The sequence below is a fragment of the Amblyomma mixtum genome, chromosome 10 (assembly GCF_055824585.1).
Source record: "Amblyomma mixtum isolate Tamu chromosome 10, ASM5582458v1, whole genome shotgun sequence".
Lineage (NCBI taxonomy): Eukaryota > Metazoa > Arthropoda > Arachnida > Ixodida > Ixodidae > Amblyomma > Amblyomma mixtum.
The window spans coordinates 66,879,598-66,905,871 of NC_143021.1; the positions used below are offsets into that span (position 1 = coordinate 66,879,598).

The 26,274-nt window shown below is 48.1% G+C and overlaps 1 protein-coding gene across 2 annotated transcripts in view; it reads left to right on the forward strand.

Moving 5' to 3' along the window:
* The first annotated feature begins 8,322 nt into the window (after positions 1 to 8,322).
* The window catches only part of LOC149326015 (condensin-2 complex subunit G2-like), an 88,672-nt gene continuing 70,720 nt past the window's right edge, over positions 8,323 to 26,274 (forward strand). The window contains exons 1-4 of one of the 2 annotated variants that reach the window (XM_089565140.1): positions 8,323 to 8,656; positions 10,945 to 11,079; positions 15,442 to 15,538; positions 24,939 to 25,090. In XM_089565140.1, the coding sequence (XP_089421266.1) occupies positions 8,606 to 8,656; positions 10,945 to 11,079; positions 15,442 to 15,538; positions 24,939 to 25,090 (435 nt within the window). In that variant the 5' untranslated portion in view covers positions 8,323 to 8,605. The remainder of the gene's footprint in view (positions 8,657 to 10,944; positions 11,080 to 15,441; positions 15,539 to 24,938; positions 25,091 to 26,274) is intronic. The other variant, XM_089565141.1, reaches the window with a different exon arrangement.

The following is a 26,274-nucleotide window of genomic DNA, read 5'->3' on the forward strand; positions in this document are numbered from 1 at the left end:
CTAGCAGACGACAACGAAAAGCGCGCCTTTTCCCGACAGCCCACAAGGTCAATTGAAATAGGTCGCGAAGCCGGAGCCTGAATGATGGCGGTCCACATTTCCTCCATGGCGGTCCAGAACCAAGTGCTAGCGACATCAAATTAGTGGAGGAACTAAAGCGCCAAAATGAAATGAGTGGACAAACACGACTAGAAGAGGAAAATAATTAGGACATATTTTGTGTTTCAAAATCATTCGAAAACAATTGCAGTGATTCCTTTTTAAAATGTTTTAGTTGTGTGCATTTTGTTAGAAAGTATAGCGCTTGCTTTGTAAAAATTTTTATGACAGCGTTCGCTCAGAGCAGCGGCAATGGCAGCGGGACGATGCCAAGGTTGACGGTGCTCTGATATCATACCCTTGTCATATCTTTTGATCATTCTGCTTGCTTTTGTTTGAAACTCGATTCTGCTAGCCCAACTTTTTCCTCGTTGCTTGTTGCTCGAGTTCTTGGTGTGCATCGTTCGTGTACAGTTTCCGCTTTTCCCTTTTGCCAGCGCTTCTGTGTAGTTTCGTTCGGTTGGGTGCGGTTCTGTCGCTTTTGCCCCAAAAGGGCATCGTCTGTGGCCATGGGGCCCCCGCACGCAAAAAAGAGGTGTGCGGTTGTACGATGTGCGGGCGATAACCTGTCTGGCGGCGTCACATTTCATCGCTTCAGCGCTACACCTGCGACATTCAGCGCGACACCCGAGGCGAGGACGAAGGAAAAAGGCACAACGAGAACTGACAACCAAAAAATAGCGTTGGTGGTCGGCACTCGTGGTGTCTTCTTTCTTCGTTCTCGTGTCGAGCTGATTGATTGTAAAACATTTTATTCGCCGGGAAGAGCTTGGCAAGAGGTCGCGTTAAGTGGTCGAGAGTACATAGCCCTCGACGACTTTGTCAGCCCACTCCACCGCCAAAACTTGCGTTCTGGGGTCAGAGCTAGCCAGCACGGTCTCCCACCGCTCGAGAGAAGGAGCTGTAACTAGATCACCCGGAGGTGGCTCTATTTTGCAGTCCCACAGGATGTGATCGTAGGTAGCACGGTGGCCACAGTGTTTGCAGTTTGGGTTGTAAAGATCTGGATAAATGTGCGCGAGGAGTGATGGGGTGCGTATCGATCTCGTCTGTAGACGACGCCACGTAACCTCTTGTTCTTTAGTAAGTCTTTTGTCTGGAGGGGGAAAAATTCTCCTCTCTAGTTTAAAATGATTGGTGAGATCATGATATGTGATCATGGAGTCCTTCGTGAAATTCAGGGAGCCAGACTCATCCACTGCCCGTCGAGCTGAAGCGTCGCGGCGTTCAGCAGTTTATTTTTCCCGCCAAGCAGCACGTGACGCTGACGTCACGAATATGGCGCCACTAAAACACGTGACTTCAACGTCGCGTTTTTGTTTTAATTATGACGTCACTTTTTAGTTGTCCACGCGTTTCGAAGACGGCGCTGGCTGCACACCATGAGCCGCCATGTTTTGAACGTATGGACTTCTGTGCAGCCTACGCTACCATAGTACATCTACCTTGCAGCCCATGCTACAGCAGCGCCGCCGCACTTTCGACGCGCGCCGCGACACGCCAGTGCATGGTGAGCGGCGGCGCCTGTGGCCTGAACACACTACCCCATATAGTACACTATACCCACGCGCAAACGCAGTGAAAACGCAACAGCGCTTGACGCCAATAAAAGGTTTCTCTTTTCTGAAATGCCATTAAAAACCTCTTAAATTGTTTAAGCAACAGCATTTATAGCGTCTGTAGAGTTTCTTAGAAACGCTATAGACTTGATCAGGGGAACCGACTGCCTGAAAATTGGTTTTTGAGGACAGGAAAGGGCGCAGTATCTGTCTCACTTACCGGTGGACACCTGAACAGCGCTCTAAGGTGAGGGATAAAGGAGGAATTGAGAAAAGAAAGGAAAAAAGAGGTCCCGTACCTTTTACTTTCTATGCCTAGGCTTCAAGGCTATTGCCAGACGCTCTCTCTTGAGTATTTTCCCCCCATACATCCAGACTACTCACTGATCTCCACTAGGGGAGCTGGATGCCGCATCGGGCACCCGAAAGTGAAGCCACCGGAAGTAAGTGGCCTTGTCCCGGAAGTCAGCCTTTGGCGGTGCATGAAATCGGACCTCAGCACGGTTTTTCAGTTCCAGTTTTGTTTTCCTACTTAGCATTTCGTCGTTCTCGTCTTTTTACATGACAATGCCTACCTGTTGCGCCATCAACTGAGTGAGGAGACCAGCGAAGTCTTCGGGAAAGACGTTTCGAAAATAAGGGCCCATTGCACCTCAATGGGACTACACTAGCAGACGACAGGACGTCGCTACACGTATGGAGCCTCGTTTACTCGGCTCGGTGTCGTCCCGTTTGCCTAGCTTCGCCAACTCTGCTCTTTACTGTGATGCTTGTTCCCACGCTCAAGCCCAAGTTATGCTTTCAATGGGGGATAAATATAAGAAAGAATAGGTTGAAACATTCACCAGGCAGCTTACTTCGCAGCGACCATTTTACCGAATTATATCGCGTGTTGCGGAAATATACGCGCCCCGTAAAATGATTCTTTCAGCTAAACGGGCTCATTGTTCGAGCTCACATTTCGCACAGAAATGGCATTTGGTCGGCAGAATTGTTTAATACCACGTTTGCTTGGGGTACCTACCTGATTCGAACAGAATAAGTCGGATATTCACATCGTCTGCGGCGACGACGAAGGAAATTAAGCCGCTCTGTCAGCGATCGCACTGGTGGCGCCATCTCGTTTGTTCGCCGCGAAGTTTAAGCAAATGTGGGGGATGTTTGCGGGAAGTTTGAAGGCTCTCTTTCAAATGTTTTTTAATTGGTCACAAAAAACGCAGTTTGGCAAAAACTGCGCGAAATTCGCAACGTTTCGAATGCCTTTAGCAATAAATCTTTTCGAGCTTCGAGTGTCGTCTGCTTTCGTCTGTTCGCTACCGGTGCGGTTTGATGTCGTACACTGCCACAGAATAAACGCTATGAGCGCTCTGACACCCTCCTGAAAGCATTTTTGCATTATGCTATCTGTGTAGATACCATTTGGTTCTCCTTTATTTGCAGAGGATCGGGTAAGGAGTAGCGGCGGTGCGTTAGCTCCCACCAGGCAGGATTTTGGTGGCCCTGATAAGGGCCGTTTCGCGACTTGTTCTTGAGATCCTGTGCAGCTCAGACGTCAAAGTGGCCGCCGTTGGCTTGGATGCACCTCTCCAGGCGCTCTTCATAGTTTCTGAACACGTTTGCCCGCATTTCATCAGTGATCTGGTCAAACGCGTCCTCAATGCGGGCCTTGAGCGCAGCGATGCTCGTCAGTGTGCCGGCGCTGTATACAAGCGATTTTATGAAGCCCCAAACAAAAAAATCGCACGGGGTGAGATCAGGTGACCTCGGAGGCCAGGGCATGTTTTCGGACCCGCGGCCCATCCACTTGCGCGTGAAATTCTCATCCAAAAAACGCCGAACCTTTGAGGCGTAGTGCGCTGGGGCACCGTCGTGCTGGAAAATGCACACCTCTTGCTGCATGTGTCTTTCGTTCAGTTCAGGCAGAACATCGTTCTGCAGCAGCGACAGGTAAGAGTCGGCAGTGACAGTATCACTGAAAAAAAATGGTCCTACGACCCCTTCTCTCCAAATCCCGCACCAAACTGCCACACCTGGAGAGTGAACAGGACGTGTTGTTGAAAACCTGGGGTTTTCCCGGGACCACTGGCGCGTATTTTGCCTGTTCACTGCGCCGTCAAGATGGAAAATAGATTCATCAGTGAACAGCCCAACAAACACAAAACCTCCTCAAAATCTCCCAAAAATGACCCATCGGGACATTTGGAATCTCCCCAGGAGGTGCTCATTTTTCCCGAACACATCTAAAAAACGTCCCCACAACTAGCAATGTCCAAAAAGTTGTGCGTCCCATGGAAAGCCCCAAAAGGTTAATGCTCGATTTCTCGGCTCTGGTTCAATAAAATTATTCCTCATTTTTCGTGCAGCCTGCAGGCATCCAAGCGCACATATGTGCCAAATTTCAGGTGCATACTTACGTTACAGGTGGTGTAATCCACCTTTCCACTCGTCTGAATGCGTGCTGGCTCGGCCGTTCTGCACTTATCCGTTTACGTGAAATGTCCTAGCATTTTGCACACAAAGGAAATATGAACTCAAAAAGTCACCCGATTTGGCTCATATAAGAGCAAATAGCAGCGCCATACAGAAGTAATTTCAGTTTACTAGGTGTGCTCTTAGCACGAATTGCATCCTGTCGTCCATGCCGGCGACCGCACCATACACCACCACAATCAAAATGCATTCATGTTTCAGTCAAAGAAAAACAATACAGACCGAATTGAAAGTCCGTGCCGAAAAACTTACGTTCAACGGCGCAAATCTCAATGAATACAAACAGCAGACGCAAACGTATGCACCATTTAATACACAGTGTACATAACACTACGGCGCCATGCATATGATGGCCACTTTTTTCTCCAGCCCTGAGAAATCTGCAATATGAAGCAAGTAAAACAGAATACAGGCTGAAAGTTGATGCACCTTAAACGAGCATTCTAAGGGCTTCAAAAGCAGATATGCACATGCAAAAGCAAACGTATGTAAAGAGCAACTTCGGTGACAAAAGAAAAGACGAGATGGGCGTACGCTGCAGACACGCAGTTTCAGGTCACGGATTTTCTTCAAGTTGAAACCCCCCTCACGCTTAGAGACTCGGAGCAAGCTTCAGCGACGTGTTATCAAAACAGAAAAAAAATATTAGTTCTACTAGGCGAAAATAAAAAAAAATGCGAAAAGGGCCTGCAGTATGCTTAAATAAATAAATTAAATTAATAATTAAAATAAACCAACATACCTTGACGACGTTGCCTACGGAAACCCAGGGATGAAATACAAGGCTGCAACAGCTGAAACCATAAATTAAACGCAGGCTTCTGTCCTGCGCCTTCTCACAGCACAGCGAGCGCTCAAACTACGCGTTACATCCTCGTAACGATCCTGGGAGTTTTATTTTCTTGTGACTAAGTGTGGGGATAAGACTGCTTGGAGCCAGGCGGGAAGGTGAACGTGCTCAGGTACGTGCGGTGGCGCGCTGCATCCATGGTGCGGCAGACCGCGCATGCGGCACAGTCCAGCGTGGGAGTCGAGATCAAGGCACGATTAATCCAGTGGAAGAGAGTCAATATAACCACGCGAACACTGCACAAACTATACCGCTGCGGCAGGATGGCTGCGCGGTGGCGAAGTTGGTAGAGCAGGCTAATCCATGGGCACTCGCAGAAAGAGAGTGGTGGGTCTCGGAAGGTCCTTCCCGCCTCAGACCGTAGTAGACGGCCACGCTGCCACCACCAACGTGCTGCAGTCGTCGGAGGCGCTCAGGAATGCAGGGTGCGTGCGAGGAGTCACCTATTACCAAGAACTCCGCTGCCACGAACGCCGCCTCGAACAGCGGCATCAGTAGGGCCGTGGAGCTGCGCAAAGGACTTGCGATGCGCAGCCGCGGCATCAGTTCCAAAAGGAATGGTGTGGGCACGCCGAGGTGCGCGGGAAAACTTCCGTGAATCCGTAGCTACGAAGTCCACGACAGCCCAGTTGGCGCAGTGACGAGAGCAAGAACTGCCGCGCGCTGGGGCTTGTGCTCGAACGTCTGGGGCAGCGCGAATAAGCGTGCGCAAAATGGCGTCCGTCCAGCGAGGAAGCCGGGCGAGCGACGGGAGGCCATTACCGCACTTCTGCTAGACAGCGGCGCAGCGAGGAGTGCCGATAGTCGGAGACGCCTGGAGGGACCACCACACAATTTTGAAGTTGGGCGCAAGCTGGGAAAACGCTAGAAGACGGGAAAGATGTTGACCGCCGCCGCCTGCCTGCAGCACGGAGCCGACGGCCCACGTGCGAGAAACGCATGCACCGCGAGAGATGCGGGGTTAACCGCTTCCTTCGGCTGTTCTAATGAAACTGCCGTTTCATCTCTCAAAACGACGAGTGCAAGAGCAAAACCTTCCCTCCCCGCAGCTTGTGGCGCGAAGGAGAGAGAAAAGAGAGCGCGAGCAGTCGATTTTTATTTCTTGTTGAAAATCATTGGTCCCAAAACGTTATGCCCAGTTACATTTCTGGGACGAAAATGCATTAACTCGCTTTTGTTGCTGCTTAACACTCCAGAAAAAACGTTTCTAGACCTTTAGTGGGAGCACTGCCTTTTTGCTTGTGTTTCTATGTCGTGCCTCTATGGTCTGGAAACGTTTGATAAACGTTGTACTGGGACTGGGACATTCCATCCTTTTTTGGAGTTTCTGAGGAGGTTTTGTGTTTGTTGGGAGTATGAACTGCAGATGTCCAGGGTCTGCAGCAATTCTTCTCTGTTCTGCGCGACAGAACTCCAATCGTTGTGCCAGGTCCTGGGCGGTAAGCTCTTGGAGCACGCGAACTTTGAAAGGACGCAGTCCTTTCTTCCTAAGGTGTCGGCTCACTGTTGACGCTGTGGTGCCGAATAGCAAACCTGCGCGTCGGCAGGAAAGCCGTGGGTTTGAGTCGAAAGCGCCCTCAATTGCATGAGCAATAAAACTCCTGGAGCTTCCAACATCGCATCTTTTCGTTCTTCCGACAGTTCCAGTTGACAGAAACTTGTCGACCCACCTTTTCAGAGATTCTCGATGCGGCGGTCGACGATGGAACTCCGCACGAAACTTCTTACGCACGAAGCGCATGGAATTGGATGCGCACATCCATGACACGGCCATGGCCTTCTCTTCGTCAGTGTACGGTCTCATTTGTCGGTAGTAAGCTTCCGTACTTTACGAAAGAAGGCAAGACTGAAAGCACAGACTCAGAAGCTGCAGTCGGTAGCGAACAGACGAAAGCAGACGACACTCGAAGCTCGAAAAGATTTATTGCTAAAGGCATTCGAAACGTTGCGAATTTCGCGCAGTTTTTGCCAAACTGCGTTTTTTGTGACCAATTAAAAAACATTTGAAAGAGAGCCTTCAAACTTCCCGCAAACATCCCCCACATTTGCTTAAACTTCGCGGCGAACAAACGAGATGGCGCCACCAGTGCGATCGCTGACAGAGCGGCTTAATTTCCTTCGTCGTCGCCGCAGACGATGTGAATATCCGACTTATTCTGTTCGAATCAGGTAAGTGCCCCAAGCAAACGTGGTATTAAACAATTCTGCCGACCAAATGCCATTTCTGTGCGAAATTTGAGCTCGAACAATGCGCCCGTTTAGCTGAAAGAATAATTTTACGGGGCGCGTATATTTCCGCAACAGTCGATATTTAGCGAAGGAGCGAGGGCTAGGCTACTTATCTTGTGAGGTGTCGACGGTGTTCGGTTGGTTCACATTAGCGCCTCCAAAAGGTATGGTACTGCTTTTTCGACGGAGCATGTCATGTACTGATTCGTATTGGAGCAAGTTAAGCCTGAATGGGCTTTAATTCGTGGTGCTTGGTGCATTTGACTTCTAACAGCGCTTCTCACGCGCACTGCAGCATTCGTCTTTCTTGTCAGTCATTCCTCACGCGCTGTGCCTTTTCTTTGCTGCACGAAAATTCGGTTTTAAGAAGACCTAGCCTCATCATCATTCCACAACTTCTCCTTTACGCTCGGAAGACAGGAACCAGGCAAGAACATAGTGTTCAATGCACGTACCCCTTTGCCGAGGCAGGGTGAGACCTGCATGCCTGTTTTCTTCGCTTTCACAGAAATTACAGGGTTCTGCACACAATGCTCACATTTCTCGCGTTCAGCTTGCTTGTTCTTTTCATATAACAGCAGACATTACTCGACAACAGCGCAAAAAACTGAGAACGAAAGGTCGAAAGTCGCGACTTTTTGCATTGAAATACACAGCAGACACCCAACTTCTGGGACAAGCGGTCCAACTTCCGGTGGCTTCACTCGCGCTCGTCTTGGAAAGCGGGAATGCGGCATCCAGCCACCTAGTGGAGATCAGTGAGACTACTATGGTATACATAAGACAACTTAAAAAAAAAAACAGTTATGTTACTCCGCCGGCCAGTCACAACAGTAAACAAAACGTTAACAATGCAAGAGCGGGGGCTAGTTGGTGCTTCATACTTATCAATTCGCGCTACAAGGCACATACACACGGAAACACAAACGGACGAAGCGCATTCGTTCGTGCGCTTCGTCCGTTTGTGTTTCCGTGTGTGTGTGCCTTGTAGCGCGAATTGATCAGTAAACAAAACATTTTTTTAACGTTTGACTATATAAAACAATCCACATATCCAAAAGTATAGAGCTCATAATTTTTTTCTTGCTATAAGCTTCTTGCTTTAGTAACAAAAAACGTGTAAGCAGCGGACTACTTTTTTGTGGGCGGAGCTTCACTGAACGGCCGAACGATTAGCCGTTAGCTCTCGGCGCCAAAACTTTTAGCGTCTTAGCGCGAGTGGTTTGCTGTTTAGTATCGGCCCTAAAACTTTGAGTGGCTGGAGCCTTACGGTTTTAATGAGTTCATGGTTTCCGCTCATGCGTGTTAGCGTCAACAAGTTTTGTCTTGAGGAAACGTAGGAAACTTGACGAACAGTTGCCGTTTTTGAATTGTGCAAATGGAGCGCGGTGCTGCGACCTTAGAAGGATTGTTAGCGGCAGCGTCTGACGTGAGTAATTCTTCTGTCGTCTATCATTTTGAGCTCAACTGTTTTCCTATGTAACAGCGCAATAAAACGAACACTGCGAGCACGGACGGACGCCGTGAGCACGGACGGACGCCGCGAGCAGGGACGGACGCCGCGAGCACGGACGGACGCCGCGAGCAGGGACGGACGCTGCGAGCATGAACGGACGCCGCGAGCCATTAAAGGATTTCGCCTTAAAATTTCTCGCTTAGACGTCCACGTACTGGCGGAAACTCAGTGTGGCACTCAAAACGGGCGCCATTGGCACCGCGTCTTTTCACTCATGGCACGAAACGTGGTGTACGGAAACTTAACAAAACTTCTGTTTGGGCTAGATGGTGCATAGCTTATTTTGAAACGAATTCAAGCGCACAACAACACGCACACAAGAGAGGAAAGACACAGGACATAGCGCCTGTCCTGTGTCTTTCCTCTCTTGTGTGCGTGTTGTGCGCTTGAATTCGTTTCAAAATAATGTACGGAAACCGTAGTGTAAACTTGTGTTCCAGTATTGCAGACTGTTGAGCCTGCTGCCCGCACTGGTGGATGAGCTTTTGTTTCAAACAACGTGCGGGACCGCGCAGCAAGGTTCAGCACGAGTCTGAGCAGTGCGGCCAGTTTTTTTTACTGGATTGACCGTGCGAGGTTTGTTGTTTTGAATCACGTGTGAGCGAGTGCTGAAAATCGCGTACCTCGGACAGGGCTATCGGAGGGATCGAAATGCGCTTGAAAACCTGCGGAAGAGTTTGGGGGTCCCGTGAAGAAACGGCTGGCTCACGACACGCCTTCGCGCGTCCCAGACCCGTCCGTTAGCTGTTGTTCGCCCCAGGTCTCGTAGCTTGCGCTGTTTTTTGTTCAGAATGGTTAGCCACTTGTTGCACCTTGAATAAACAGCGCGGACTATAAGCACAAGAGACAAGGAAACGGACGACACAGCGCTGACCAACAATTGAGGGTTTATTGCTGATCATGCAAGTATAAATACATAGATGTGTGGAAAGATATACAAAGTGCAAAAAAATATATATAAATGTGACAACAGCAATAGAAGCACACAGATTTGTTTGTGCTTCTTTATTTATTGTGCATTTATGTCACATTTATGTTTTTTTTTTTTCACTTTATACCTTTCCACACATCTGTGTATTTGTACTTGTGTGATCACCAATAAACCCTCAGTTGTTAGTAATCAGCGCTGTGTCGTCCGTTTCCTTGTATCTTGTGCTTGTCGTCATTCCCGCTGTTTATTCAAGATGCTTAACCAACTCGCCCGCCAAAACGTGTCAACACTTGTTGCTCAGTGAACTCCGTATGTTCTGCTGAACTTCAGGCACGCCGATCAGCGTCTGTGTGCGACAATGCTTGTCTGGAAGTTTATTTACTTAATAAAAGGGGTGACTTATTTTTTTTTTTTTTGAATACTGCCAGTCTCTAGTTGAGACCATTGCAGGTGGGCATTACATGTATCAGATTTAACAAAGTGAATCTGATTACTCAAAGCAGCTTTTTGAAATTCAAAACAAGGAGCAAGTCTTGCAGTGCAGGAAACAAAAACAAAGTTAACAAATTTATACAAGCACTGTCATGAAAGGCAAGTTCAAAAGAAAACATTGGCACAACAGACCGCATACTGCAAGGGCTTTCAAACAACAGGCGTTTTCAGCAGGCACCAGCTGACACTGCTCGACCGTTGTCTTCTTTAACAACTTGCGAGCTTCTTCTTCTTCCTTCCTTGTGCGCATATCAGTGCATGCACCGCCTAATGTAACAATATCGACAAAACTAATCCAAATCATCAGTGTTTTTTTAAAACACAGTATCTAGTTCAGAGCAAAAAACTGAAAGTGAATCCGTGTTAGTAATGGATGCATCCAGGCTATTCCATTCTCTTGTCACTTGCGGGAAGAAAGAGTGCTTAAAGGTATCACTGTGATGTACATATTCAGTTAGTGTATTCATGTGCTGGTTTCCTAATGCTCGTTTCTGTGACAGTGAAACATACATTGATGAATCAACCTTGAACATGTTATGAAGAAGCTGATAGAGGAATTTTAGACGCGCGTGCTTTGCCCTAGTTGATAGTGTTTCGAGCCCGGAGATTGCAGCTAGTTTAGTTTGCGAGTCTGTTTGTGCCTTTTGTGAATGAACCTCAGTGCTTTACGCTGTATTCTTTCAAGATCTTGCTCTTCAGTTTTGATTGTTTTATTTTTGTGTTTTAACATTGAGAAGCCCAAAGGAGGGGAAATGCATCGTGCTTTCTCTTCCTGCAGAAAGATGCTGCAGCCAGAGCAGAGCTCCCGCAAAAGATCCAGGAGCTGCCCTCCGCTGAGCAGGGGCCTCTGTGGAGGGCCGTGTTCGACCAGCTCAAGACTACCGTGCTGCAGGCCATTTCAGAGAAGATTTCGGTGAGCTCCTGTCTGGTCATGCATAGTGGTGGCAGGTCTCGGCTTGGTAACTGTACTCTTCTCCTACATGTGCAGCTGTTGCTCTGAATCGTAATTCCCAGAAAAGGCAGAGCACACTTCACTGTCTTCCTTCGCATTTATTTATCGTTTACTTTATTTGGAACATACTGCTAGCCTCTTTCGAGGCTGTTGCAGGAATAATGGGTACGTTTTTTTTTTTTTTTAGGTACGTCGCAAAAAAAAAATCACAAAGAAGGTTCACACAACTGAAATAACATTGTAAAAGGGATTATCATGGGAGACAGTTTCAAAATGCAGGACGCAGTGTTAAACAACACAAAATAAAGCAGTGTGAAAAATATTTCTTTGAAAAAGTACGAGCAATGCCTTGCTAAAAAGTTCAAATGTACAATTATGACAGGTGACAAAGAAAACTACTCAGAGAATCACAGCTAACAACATTTGCAGGTAACATATTCCATTCCCTAATCGCTGGCGGAAAAAATGAATGACGAAAGGCGTTAGTATTAGAATTTATACTCTGTTAAATGCCGTGAGTGTTTCGTTCTGGTATTGCGTTTTAGTCAAATGTGTGGTTACTTTGTCCTGTCATTACTGCACATTCCAGAATGCACATGGGGTCTCATTAAAGCATTTCTGAGTCGGATTTCGGAACCAAAATTAGTCTGAGGCTGAATGATTGGGGCACTCCTTGCAAGAACATATCATTGTATATGGCACAAAATAACTTGTTCATGTTCTGAATTTGGTTAGGGGTTTCAGTGTGGGAAGGTACTTGAAAAATTTGAAGTTTAATTAAAGGGACCATGAAGTGGTATTTACTGAGCCATGAAAAAGTGCACTAGTACTTGTACTGCGCTGTAAAATTTCCTGCCTATCACTTTTCCACACGCTTTATCACCATCCGTCCCTTCATGGTGAATTCTTTCCATGAACTCCAGTTATCTTGTCCTGATCATTCTTACAAAGTAAACGCATTAACTGCCAGTCGTCCCATTATGCGTATTCTTTTTTACCGCGCACAATAACCGAATGGAACGCTTTGCCATTAGACAGTGCCACGGAATCTGACAACTTATTCACTCATGTTTCAACAACTAAAAGGTTTTTTTTTTTTTTCAGCCTACTTTCTTCTGCCTTGTCTTCTTTTTATTTTATATTTTTTGATTTGTACCTCGGCGCACTTTTTCCGGTGTCTTTTTTTTCGGTGCTGTTATTTATTCCTCAAATTTTGCTGCTATGTGCATTGTTGAGACTTCTTGTGGATGCCTATTTTTTATTAATATTTGTTGGTTTGGTTTGGTTGGTTTATTGGGGTTTAACGTCCCGAAGCAACTGAGGCTATGAGGGACGCCGTAGTGAAGGGCTCCGGAAATTTCGACCACCTGGGGTTCCTTAACGTGCACTGACATCGCACAGCACACGGGCCTCTAGAATTTCGCCTTCATCGAAATTCGGCAGCTGCGGCTGAAATTTGTGATTTCTATTTTATTTTAGTGGAATATTTTAACCTTAATTTAACAAAACTTCTGTTTGGGCTAGATGGTGCATAGCTTATTTTGAAATGAATTTAAGCGCACAAGAACACGCACACACGAAGAGGAAACACACAGGACAGGCGCTAACTTCATCCGATTTATTTGCAGGTAAGAGAGCAAAAATATAGACATAAAAGGAGACATGCGCAGCAAAGAACCACATCGTCAGTTCACAAAACGTGCTCAAGATACCTGTACTATGCCTGCAAAAGATAGACAGAGTACAGGTATCTTGAGCACGTTTTGTGACCTGACTATGTTTTTCTTTATTGAGCATGTCTCCTTTTATGTATATATTTTTGCTCTCTTACCTGCGAATAAATCAGATGAAGTTAGCGCCTGTCCTGTGTGTTTCCTCTTCGTGTGTGCGTGTTCTTGTGCGCTTAAATTCATCTCAAAATATTTTAACCTTGAACGAGTGCTTTGTACCCACTCCCGCCCCACATGTAATACCCTCGAATGAGGGCCTTTGGGGGCATTGAGAATAAATAAGTGATTGGTATTCCATCACTTGTTGTCAGAGCCTAAAATTTTTTTAAGCTAGGTTAAGATATTGCTCCTCCTCTCCCCCCTCAACTCAAAATAAATGTCTCAGAGTGCCCTGGCAGGTGTGGCTGAGAATGTGTTTGGGAGCAGCAGTGTGGTAGCACTACTAGGTTCATGTTCAGATTTTGCGGATGTCCCTGAAGCTTGCTTTGTGGACACCTTGCCAGGTGTGTACATCTGTCTGGCCTTCAAGGCCTTTATTTAGCATGTAAGGGCCTTAAGTGCCTACCGTAACTAGTGCTACTGCATAGCTCAGCCATGCTTGTTGGGAAAAAAACAGCGCTGAGACGAGGGACGAAGACAACAGGCAGACTACCAACTGAAAGCTTTATTAGAAACAACACGCAATATATACTCCATCGACAACCAAGAGCGCATGGATCAAGATACTTGAGTTCACAGTCATGAACTGTTACAGAGGGGGTGATGAATAGCAGCTTACCCGTATCCTTCAAGAGGAAAGTATACAGCAGATGTATCTACTCTTTTATGGGGCGGAAACTGGGAGGCTAGTGAACAGAGTTCCAGTGGAATTGAGGTATGGAAAGGAAAATAAGGGTAAACTGTGCCCCCACCCTACGTGCTCAGCTAAAAAACTGCTTGCAAAGGATATCAAGGGGCTGTCTTCGTTTCGCTTTCATATCTTGCTTGCTCAAAAAGTCTCAACGCTAGTAATGTCGTGGAAGGGAAGCCTAGTGTAGCATCTCGTTTCTGTAAGTATTATTTCCTGTTTCTTTAGTGCAGGCTTCTATTTCTTCTGGACAAGCTTTGCTGCGAATGCCATTCGCAATTCCTGTCCGACAGGTCGTTCTGTGCAATGGCTCCACAACATGTGTCGAGGAAACCCTTGTGCATCTTGAGCCTGTTTCCTCCAGTGTCATTCTTGAAGGAACCCCATAACCACCCTATTGTTGGTAATGAGGAGCAGGCTGGAGGGTGCCTTCTGTTGTCCTGAAAGCTTTGACTCTCCCACCCCAGTGCCAGCTGTTGTGACAGCACAATGGAGGAAAGGGGAGGGGGGGGCCTGCAGTGGGGGATGCACAGGTGAGGGAGAGATGAAAAAAAGACTTAGGCAGAATCGCAAGAACCGCAGGGGGGCCTTACTGCCAATGATGTCCCAGAATCTGGAACTCCGTTAGTGGGACTGAAGTTCCAGTGCAGGGAATGTCTGTATGCTGGACAGTGGAGGAGCTTTAAAAAAAGAAAGGACACCCCGTGTGCATACTAACATGGCTGGCATGCTCGTCTACCCGCCGCGGTGCCTCAGTGGTTACGGCGCTCGGCTGCTGGCCCGAAAGATGCGGGCTCGATCCCAGCCGTGGTGGCCGAATTTCGATCAAGGCAGAATTCTGGAGGCCCGTGTACTGTGCTATGTCAGTGCACCTTAAAGAACCCCAGGTGGTCGAAACCCCTTCACTACGGCGTCCCTCATAGCCTGAGTCGCTTTGGGACGTTAAACCCCAATAAACCTAAACATGTTGGATAGCTCACCAGGTTGGTTGAGTAGGAAGGGGGGCTCCTTTTAATAATTTGACACTGACTCTCACTGAACACTTTTTTGTGTTTTTTTTCTTGATAGTACTGTATTTTCCGGACTGCAGTCTGCACCGGGTGTATAGTCCACAGGGACTAATTGCGGCTGAAATAAATTTTTTAGATTGTCCGCTGATGTGTCAGAGGAGCAACCCAGATTTTTCAGGGGAACAGCCCACATCTGTGCATCTTCTTTTTCATTGCAATCAAATTCTTTCGTGCCTGCTTTGTTCAACTTTACTGCTTGTGCATGCTCCACTACACTGAGCTTGAATGCTGACAGGAGGGTTCCGCATCTTTTCGTGGCCATCGCAACCATGCAGGGACAACGATACAATGCCTCTGGCGTTATTCAGGGAGGCTTTTCACATGTGTTCACATATCTGAAAAGCAGCCACTCTAAGTGCCTGCAGCAGTGCTTGTTTGCATATCGAAGCTGATTTTGCTATGTGATTTAGCACGGAAAAATGTTGCAGCCACAATCGGTCCTGTTTTTTTTTGTTTAAACAGCCTTGCCAGCCTTCTTCAGATATGACAGAGGATCTTAAAAAATTACATCATGAATAGTCCGCGCCATGTGAAATATCGGCTTGCAAACATGTATGTATAGTCTGTGGACTGTAGGCCGTAAAATGCAGTAGTTCTCCTTGCCTGCATCATGCTTTGAACTTTGTGCAACCGCTGATTGCCACCTTGATTTATTCCTTCTCCTGTGTATTTTCAGGCGAAAGAGTGCCTTCCATTGGTTGCACTCTGTCAAGCAGCTGCCAGTGCTGGTATCGTGTGTGATGCTCTGGTCAGCAGCGTCCAGTTTCTGAATGGTAAGACCTTTCATAGCTCAGTTCATGAGGAATGGCAGCAGCTCTGCCTGCTGAAAAACTTTTTATTTATTTATTTATTTCGAATACCCTCAGGGCCCGGGTCGGGCATTACAGAGGGGAGTGAAATACACAACATAATTAAGATAAAAGCACAGGTATATATATATATATATAGTAATCCCTCGTTATAACGAAATCGCTTTACTCGAAATATCGCTTTATTCGAAATTTCTTCCGGTGCCGACCCAAACGCATGCATTTTAAGCCGCATTACTCGAAGCGCTTAGAGCGTAGTGGCCAGCGGAGGCATCGCCGCCGTGGCGGCGACCCTTTGCGCATGCAGTGCGAAATTAATTAATACCGCCGACGAATGCAGGCATAGAACAGGCCACAAAAGTACCACGATCGATGACCTGCCTAGTAACCGGCACCAAGAGAGTGTCCCTGCTCAGCGGGGCCAAATTCCATGGTGCAGCGCGCCCGAACCGTTAATCTCGGTCGGAAGCGCATTCCTGGTGTTCCCCGTGACAGAATCCACACGAAAAAAATTGGCAGTGGCTTAGCTCCGGTGAAGCCTGGATATACAAGCGAAAAGCTGCATTTATGCTTTGTTTGACGTCATGGCTGTCGCAGTACGCGCACACGGCACTGGGAGCACCACGGGAGCGGTGTAGATTTTGAGCCAACTCCCTCGCTACCACTTCTGGGTCTTCTTTTCTTCCTTCCATAGCGAATGTCTGCGTCTCTTCTACGGCCGCCGCCGCTCACACGTGCGTTCTCGCAACGCCTTGCGAAAGAACCTTCTCTTGGGACCGCGGGGAGACCGCGCGGCAGCTGCAAGGGGTAAACCGGTGGCGAGGAGGAGAAGTGGCGATGGAGCGCGGCATCTTTTATGTCCGCCGCTCAGGCGTTATCGCAACGCCTTGCGATAAGAACGTGATAAGAACCGCTAGCAACGGCGAAGGGTAAACCGGTGGCGAGGAGGGGGAAGGGCGGTGTTGACGAGCCTAGTGAAGCTTCAATAAAGTTTTCCTCGCGCTTTGCGATGCCAGAAAACCGCGGAAAAGTGGCCGGTCATGCTCGATTCGCGCCATTCGACCAGACAAGTGGTCTAAATGCGCGTTTTGTTGTTATGCCGGGAACACGTGCGAAAAGCGAGCGCGATTCAACGCGGCGCGAGGTTGCGAACGGCGCCGCAGCGTCCGATCGCAGCGCGCCGCTTGCGTCCAACCTGCTGCTAGATGTCAACGACGGGCTGCCCGCGGAGAGCGGCAGCGTCATGATGACGTAGGGCGCGCTCCTTTGAGCCGGGGCCGGTCTCGACGCGCTCGCTCGCTCGCGCGCGTCGAGACCGGCCGTGGCCTGCCGGCCTGTCGATCAGCCTGGATCCCGTCTGGATCACAAAAATGAGCTAAAGCTTGTTCTTGATATAGATAATAAACTCTGGTATAAGCAATTTGAAAACTGTATCATCTTTGAAAATAGCGGACCAATACTAAGTTGCTGGAAGAACAAATGTGCTACGAGAAAATTTTGTAGCGAAAGCTACATTGGCCACGAACTTGCGATTTCGCTGTGGCAGTAGTGCTCCGAGGAGGCACAGAGACCGACCTTGAGCCGTTGCCTAGCAACCGCCGCAGCTGGCGGACACCGCGCGGCGTCCGCCAGCTGCGGCGGTTGCTAGGCGACGGCTCAAGGTCATCCGCCAGCTTCCTCGCAGTTGTGGCGCAATTAAATCTCGACTGTTATGGCTTTTTTTTTTAGCGGTCGCTTATATCGAATTGTCGCTTATAACGAATTTTTTCGCCGTCCCGCTGACTTCGTTATATGCTGCAGGAACTCAGTCTATACGTTCTGAGCATTCTTAGAAACCTTGACTTCTAGGCTTAACATTAGGGAAATCTGCCCTGTGTGGCAGATTTCCCTAATTAAATCGGATTAACATCTGGCTCCTGCCTTTTTTTTTTAATTCTCTCCGTACGATGGGCGGAGTTGACCAACGCGTGGAGTGCCTTTCAGTCATGGAGGCTTGCCGCTCTGCCATCGGCAGAGTAATATGCGAAAGCAAATAGTCCGTGTGTATTTTTATTTCTGTGGGCTCGTTTTGCGGCTATATTATCTGCGAATGAAACTATTTATTCACGGAAACCAAAAAAAAGCGAAAGCAAAGCCTCCAAGGAGCTGGCTCCTTGCGTTGGTCGACTCCGCCCACCGTACGGAGAGAATGAAAAAAAAAAAAGGCGGGAGCTGGACGTTAGTCTGATTTAATTAGGGAAATCGGCCGCACAGGGCAATAAGTCGAAGTTTCTAAGAATGCTGGGAACGTGTAGATTGAGTTCCCGCAGGGGCAGAAAGACGAGTTCAGATTCCTCTTCACTGCACCTTTAACAAAGTGCATGTTAAACAATTGCGCAACGCCTGCATTGCGACTGCAGCAGCTCGATGACTAGACAAGCCCCCGTTGTATGGCACCATCTGTCTGCATTCGAGAGAAGCGCCAGGAGCAGGGAACAAGGTCTGGTCGCACCGCCGGGCGCAGTGTCAGCACCTGAATATATTCTCACACCATGGCTGTGACCAATCCAGCCTCACTGCAAGTCTGCAGAGGCACCTTTCAGCTTAAGAGATGTGTGCGCCGCAACTCGCGTGCCTCTTCAGACTGGAGCCACCTGACAGGTCACTGGCGCCTCCATACACGAGGTCTTATCTGGTTGTAGGCCCTAAGCACTCGCAATCCATGTTGGCGACCAGGTGGAGAGTAGTGTCCGTCAAACGACTCACCTAGTACTCTGCCTGGAGCCTTTAAGGGGGGACACTGGTCTCTGAGACCCAAAAAATGACCAAAAAATCTATTTTCAAAAAATGAAATGTTTGGAATCTACAGCTATTATTTTTCAACTGTACCAATTTTTTCCTTCAAGAAATTAGCATTTTGAGCATATTAAATTCAAATCATTATGTGGGCTCAATTTATGCAGGAGCAGACAATTTAATGACATGAAAATTTTGGACCTCTGGCTGTCTTAGTATGTCAATATCTCAACATCTAGGACAGATAGAGATGCCATACTGTTTGCTAAGGGAAGCTGAAGGCACAGTGTGTGCAATAATCAAAGCTGATTTGTTCAGTCGCACTTCAAAAATTTGTAATTTCGCACAAAGTTTATCGATGCATTACATTCACACCTTGAATATTGATATTCCAAGTGCTGTAAAATTACTAATGAGGGTAAAATGGAAAAATGGTTTTGATTATTGCACTCTTGACTCACCATACTATGTAGGGAACCCAAGCTCAAGTTTGGGAGCGCGACGCCAGCTCCAAAGCGGCGAGCAGCGGAAACTCGGGGCGCCGCTGGAGCAGACGCCCTGCTAGCTTTGTGTGCACGTGCGACGGGAGAGTCGCGCGAGGCGCAATCCTCGCGCTGACAGACGCGGTCTCGGCGAAGCAAAAAGGAGGTAGTACGAAGGCCGTAATGTAAAAACCAAAGCGTATGTACACGGTGATCCACTCTTACCGCGGACACGCAAGTATGCGGCCGCGCTCTTCGGAGAGCCAGTGAGTCTGTCCCTACCATGCACGAAAAAAGTGGCAGACGACGCGCAGGCAAGTCGCTCGCTGCTCGATTTTCCAGCCTTTCCACTGCGAGTCGCAAGCCGCTGAACCAATCGGCGAGACAGTCGAGCTTTTGGCAATGACGCCGCCCGCGGACAGTCGAGCTTTCGGCAACGGCGTCGCCCGCGGCCATGCCGGACGACGAACTGCGCTGCTCCCTCGCTGCCGTAGTCGTCGCTAAGCCTAACCTTTTCGCATCGATGCTGCAGCTGAGGGCACTTCGGAACTGGCCAGCGCTGTAATAAAGGTGCTACTCGCGTCACCGTTTTACTATGTTCCTCGTCACATAATAAAACAAAGACGTGATCAATTTCCATGATGCCTTTAACAGCGGGCCAGGTGACAACAGGTGAGCAGCACTGGGCATCAGCAAAGCAGCTTTGGGAAAGAAATATGCTTGTATCGCAGTTATCACTTCTACCAGCAACTCGGTATTGGCCAACGATCCTCAAAAATGATTCATTTTTGACGTTGCTCTACTCCAGGGCTTGGTATGAACAAGAACAAACAATATTAGCGTATTTTTCTGACGGCGGCGGTAGGCAAACAGGCCGGCAGGCCGGCCCTGAGAAGCGCGCTGCTGCCGCTGTCATCATGACGCTTGTACAACTGCGGTGCACATCAATACTGTCACGACATCCTCCTGGTCGCCGTAGTGCATTGCGAATCGCACCGAGAGACACGGTCAAAGCAGACGAAATTCTCGAAAGCGCGCAAGCAATGTTAAAGGGACCCTGAAAAGCTCTTTGCCAAGGTTAGCAAAAGCCCACGAGAGATCGGTATTCCATCACTTGTCGCCGCACCGCAAAAAGTGTTAAGCGAACTCCATCAACACCGAAGATATCGCCGATTAAAAATGATGCTCCTCCTCTCCCCCACATACCACCCTCAACTCATACACGCGGGGCTCGCTCCGAAAAAAAAAAGAAAAGACGGGCCGATGCTCCGCCCATGCAGACGTCAAGCAAAGGCGCTCTGCTTGTTTACTTCCGGTGGTCGCAGACACATGTGCGAAAGTGAGTGCGATTCACTGCGGTGCGCTGTTGCGAACGGCGTCGCAACGTCCGATCGCAGCTCGTCGCCTGCGTGCAACTTGCTAGATGTCAACGACGAGCCGCGCGCGGCAAACGCAACGACGGGAAGCGGGAGCCAAAGCGAGCACGGAGAGCGGCAGCGTCGTGATGATGTACAGCGCGCTCCTCAGGGCGCTCGGGGCCGAGCCACGCCGGGCCGGCCTGCCAGCCTTGATGCCGGCCGCCGGCGTGTGAAAAACCCGCTAGTATTGTTTGTTCACGTTTATAGCAAGCCCTTGGATAGATGCATGTCAAAAATGCATCACTTCTGACGGTCGTTGGCCAATACCGAGCTGATCGTAAAAGTGATGAATGCTATACTAGCAAATTTCATCCCATAGCCGCTTTGGCGCTGCTGCGGCGCTTCGCCTGCCGCCTGCTAGCTCCGTTGCTGAAGGCGTCGTGGAAATCGAATATATATTCTATTATGGGACGAGTTCGCAGTAAAGCGATGTGAAGAGTAGGCTGTTTGATATAGCGCAAGCGACTTCCGAAGCGCCGTCAGCGATGCGAAACCATTAGGCCTAGCGACGACTAGGGCAGCCTGGGACCAGCGCGCAGTTCGTCGCCCGGCGTTGCCGCAGTCGGTGTCGTTGCCGAAAGATCCACTTTTGAACAGACATGTTGTCGTTGCTCGAATCTAGGAAGCATCATCTCTGGTAGAATGGCTGTTTTGTATTTCCTTGTGCGAATGTCAAGTACGCCGAGCATGCCGGCCGGCCGACCGGCCTGGATCAGGTCTGCCGGCGTCATAAAAAATGAGCTAAACAGTGTTCTTGACGTAAATAATAAACCCTAGGCCAAGAAATGTGAAAAATGTGTCATTTTTGAGGATCGCTGACCAATACAGAGCTGCTGGTAAAGGTAACAACTGTGATACGAGCAAATTTCTGGCTACAACCGCCTTGCAGCTGCCGCTGGCCTGACGTTGGGGTCCGGCTCACCTGGCGCCCGCTCGCTTCGCGGCTGAAGGCGTCGCGGAAAGTGACCATACTATTACTTTATTGTGAGATGATGCTGTTGACTGCAAAGCGATGTGTAGAGTAAGCCTTTTATTATAGCTCAGGCGACTTCCGAAGCGCCGGCCGCTGCCTCTTCGACGCGAAACGAGCTATAGGCCTAGCGACGACCACGACAGCCAGGCAGCAACAGAGCTCGTCGCTCGGAGAGCCCGCGAGCGGTGCCGTTGCCGAAAGCTCCCAACATAAGCAGGCATGCTTTGTCGCTGCTCGAGTATAGCTGGCAGTCTTTCTGATGACGATCGGTGCCGCGCCATCCAAGTTTTCGCACATCTGTCTCCTGATTGCTGCTCGAACAGCATGGATCCGGAGCTCGAAGCGCGGCTGCGTGCAGCCACCGCTGAGATGGGCTTCGAGCCTTTCAGTACACGCCATACCGAGACCCACAGGGCGACGACAGCAGCGATATATATAATTCTAGTACACTATAGCAGCGACTCGTCGGCGCAGCTAGGAAACTCGCAAAGGCAGGCGTCAAGATGTGACGAAAACACATGCTTTTGTGAGCAGACGGATTTTCTTCTTTACCGGAAGTACCACATTAATTTCAAGAAATGCGCTGGATTCTTACCTCTGTATACGTATGTTTTAAAAAATAATAAGCAGTCAATAAAATAGCATTTCAAGGAGCATCAGTGCTCAGTTTCAAATGAAATATTGCAAAAATTGCGCGTGACGTCAATTGGCAGAGCCAATGAGAAGGGTCGCCCAGTCCATGGCCAATGCTGCCCAGTTTACGTCAAGTGGTAGGGGCGGGTAAAAACGCGCGGTGAGGTGTCGCCCTAATCGGCTGTGAGCGGCAAGTTTGAAAAATTGTTTGTAAATTATTGGTTCTACGCGCAGCTTTCTGAATCATACTAGAATACTCGCAGAGACCACCTCTACAGAGTTGTTGCAATAAAATATGATTGAAGAAACCATTTCAGGGTCCCTTTAATCCGGAGAGTTTTCGTTTCAAGCGAGAAGGCGACCCGCAGGTCGCACTTGCAAGTGTGAACAATGGTGGTCAAATGATTAGGGGAATCCCCCAAGGTGGAATTGAATGTTGACGAACTGTTGCCGGTCGCATGTCCTTTCGACTTGCACGTAAGTGGATCGACCTGCGCATCGCATGCAACTGACAACTATAATCAACAAGTGTCTCGCTGTATTTCGCAGAGCTGATAGTACTTCGCATATTTCAAGCATATAATTATACAGTGGACTTACCTCTAGTTACATGTCATACAGTACGACGTTATTACTCACTCGAGAAACGCATTTTAGTCAATTGCTCCTCCTCGTCGTCGATCGTCTGCTCCACACAGTAGACGCGACTAATCAGTTTCCCCCCTTTAATTAAGTTTGTGTTGCGGAACTGCGCGCCAGTCTGAACGACCTTATTGCGGCTCATGCAGGCGATACATCGCGACAGCGCGGGCGCGTGCACGTGCAAGAAAGCGCGTGGGCAAAGAAGCGTGGTTAAAGCAGCGCGAGCAGCGAGCAGCGCCCCAGTTTTTACTTTTCTCCCATAGATGGCGCTGCACATCAGGCGCAGCAGCGCCACCTGGCGATGCTTTGGGAGCCTGTAGCCATGGGTTAAAAATGATTTTTTATTGAGCAGTTTTTTTTTTGTACCGAGGTACTGATGAAAGACTAATTAAAATTAATTATCTTGGGAGCAGACTAATTTATGAGAAAGGTAATTTCATTGTTGAAATCAGTATAAAAAAACTTAGCAAGGTGGTACAGCTTCATTAGGATTGGGCTAAAAATAAGGAAAATAGGTCTGAGACCAGTGTCCCCCCTTAAGGTATGACAACTCTCTTGAAACACAGTTTCTTGAAAATTGACGTTTTTTATTCTTATTTGTATTTATGTGTAACCACAAACATTCTTCGACCTTTTGGCCGCCGCGGTGGCTCAGTGGTTATGGTGCTCGGCTGCTGACCCGAAAGACGCGGATTCGATCCGGGCCGCGGCGGCCGAATTTCCATGGAGGCGAAATTGTAGAGGCCCGTGTACTGTGCGATGTCAGTGCACGTTAAAGAACCCCAGGTGGTCGAAATTTCCGGAGCCCTCCACTACGGCGTCTCTCATAGCGTGAGTCGCTTTGGGACGTTAAACCCCATAAACCAAACCAAACCATCTTCCACCTTTTGCACAAAAAATTATGATTCCAGCTAGTGGGATTCAAAAGTTACAGGCTGAGTTGTTACTTGCACCATGCTAAATGAAACAAAGAGCAAAAAACGGAAAAGAAGGTGAGCTGCTGCACGTGCAGAAAAAGACGAGGGAAACGCTTGGGGAGAACTTTCCGATGGGTGTGGAGCATTTTAGCGCTCCAACATAGATAATGCTGCACTGAGTGAAAATTTCTTTCTGAAACCTAGCACTCTCCTTTATTACATTCAGAGACCTGCCACGGACTAGGATTGTTGAAATCCACTAAAAATTTTTTGTTGTCTGTTATCTGAACATCCATGCTTTCGGAAAGTGAATATTAATGTTTTCAGTTTTTTTGCAGTAATTGCTGGCAAACTCATCATGGACTCTTTGCTCCAGCTCATTGCACAGCTAATGGGTAGACCTGCATAAATTCTGAAGCATGATGATGTGCACTAGATTGTTTGCGAGTTATCGCTGTTGGCATGAGAGGCAAATTGAGGACTTTTCAGAGCAAGGTATTATGATTAAAAAATTGCTAAATATTTTTCAGATGCTTTATACCCGGTGATCATATTAGCATGGTATGCCTAACAATTCAAAACAGTAAAAAAAAATTTTATTCGATCAAATAAACATTTTTCTTTCATATGGTGTTACACCTTACGGTGGTCTGGGTAAAAAATATTTTGAGAATTTTTGCCTGGATTCTCTCTAAACTTGCGAAAGCAGAATTCATGAATGATGATGGCGGTGAAGACGGAGAATTCTCTGTCTGTGTCTATGTGCCACACGTGGAAATGGATGAAGGTGATGTGCAATGCAGAGCGCGAGAGTGTGTGTGGTCGGCTGCGGCAGTAGCGTAGTGCTCTCGTACAACGCTGGTCTGTTCACGCCACGAGTGGGATTGCCGCAAGTCTCATTCTCAGCGATATTTGTTTGATTTATTTTTATTTATTTCACTTGGCACAAAACGACAATCGTAAGATACTTCGCTCAAACCCACAAACATGGATGGATGGATAATGGCTTTACCCTTTGTATCGGGCGGCAGCTTGCGCCACCTAGCCTATGCGTCCCCCATTGTTAATTGATTTTTATTTTCCTGTTCTTTCAATTTCGCTCTCACAGTGTCTTACATTGCAAGAACTTGCTCAGGGTTTACCCATTGGAATAATGCTTTCACACTAATTATAAAAATACAGGCAGTGGAAGTGGGCCACTCACTTGGGAGCCTTTCTGCTGCAGTGGTTTTTTGTGTGGAGAAGTAGCTTGTGCCTAGAGTGCAGTGACAGTGTTGCCGCTCGATAGTTTCAAGGTGAAGCCGGCCTTTGGTGCTTGTCTTCTCATTTGGTGGGAGTAGGAGCACTACGGCGTTCCTCATAGCGCTTTGGGATGTTAAACCCCGTGGTGGTCCCGGGTGGATGCCAATGAGTAATTACTCCCTTATTATAAACCCCATAAACCAAGGCATAAACTGCAGGCATTGTGCTGTTCAGGAACGAGGCGCCAGTGGCCTTGGTCTCACTCCATTTGTTGCACTGCAGGTGTGAGGAATATGCTGGAAGAAGGGGAGCTGAAGAACGCCATCCATGCTTTCTGCATTGTCTGGTGTACGAAGAAGCTCAGCGGGTGGAAGCCACTCTGGCTGAACACATTCATCAAAGTTGTCGACCACTCCCTGATGAAGCTCTCCAAGGTAACCCTTCTGTGTGTGCATGCGGGCAACTACCACGGGGTAATGCGTCATTTGAAATGAAACACGCTAGGAACAATTTTGTGTCTGTAGTCCTTTAAAGGACTATAGACACTTCATTTTGGTAGCATAATACATTACAATAGATGGATCAGCACATGGTATTTGCCTACGACCACTAAATTATTTATAAGTGAATTTCTTCTTGACACTTTTTTGCTGTCAGTTCCATGAACCAAACAATAGCTGTGACAAAGTTGGCTTTAGGTCACATGTGGCATTAAAAAAACTAATATAACAGTTGATACGTCGTTGTCATTCTAGCTCTTGAAGCTGGCTGCTTAAGCATTGTAGTAAATTATGCATCGATTAAAGAGCAGTTTTTTTCACGCCTCATGTTTCCTAAACACACTCACATTAATGGTGGCATGCACTCTTCATGCCTGGTCTGAGCAGCTGATTTGATCGACATCCTCAGTGCTCTTGTAACCACCAGTGCAAAACAAACACAGAAGATGCAGGCAGGGCGAGCGTAGATGTTCAACTGAAGTGGCACCTCCTTCATCACCAACAATGCACATCATGCGCAATAACTTCATCCCACCGGAACCATTGAACAGGCATTTTATAACAAATTGTTGCGGGCCCTGCAAATCTCGCATGGGTATGATGCTTTAAAAGCCTCATTTATACGATGGAAAAATATGCACTCCCCGCTTCATATGATGGGGACTGTTTGGAATAAGAGACACTGGCGGCGCACTTTATTGGCATACGTGATGTGAACCAAATTGGTTCCAGAGCGGAATCAAGATCGAGGTACGTGCGTAGCGATGCGATCAAGAGCATGATGGCTTGTAATGATGGTTCTGCTGGCGGCTCGGATTCGGACTTTGCGCCTGCGACCCACAGCTGTCGGTGCGAGGCGGCTTGCCTGTCCAGTTCTTCTACGTGCTTCGCTGACGAAGGAAGTAGGGAAATCAACTGTACGTTCCTACCAGCGTGAAGTTATTGTAATGAGATTAGACATTTCTACGATCATCGGCGGCTAGTTGGAAATCGCTTTGCGCTGCGGCTTCAGTGCGGAGTACGTGGGGACCAAGCTGGGAGCGTGCTGTCACCCAGTGGGCCGCACAGCACTGCAGAAAGCGAATTCGTAGTAGTACAGACACTGCGAAGTGACAGTG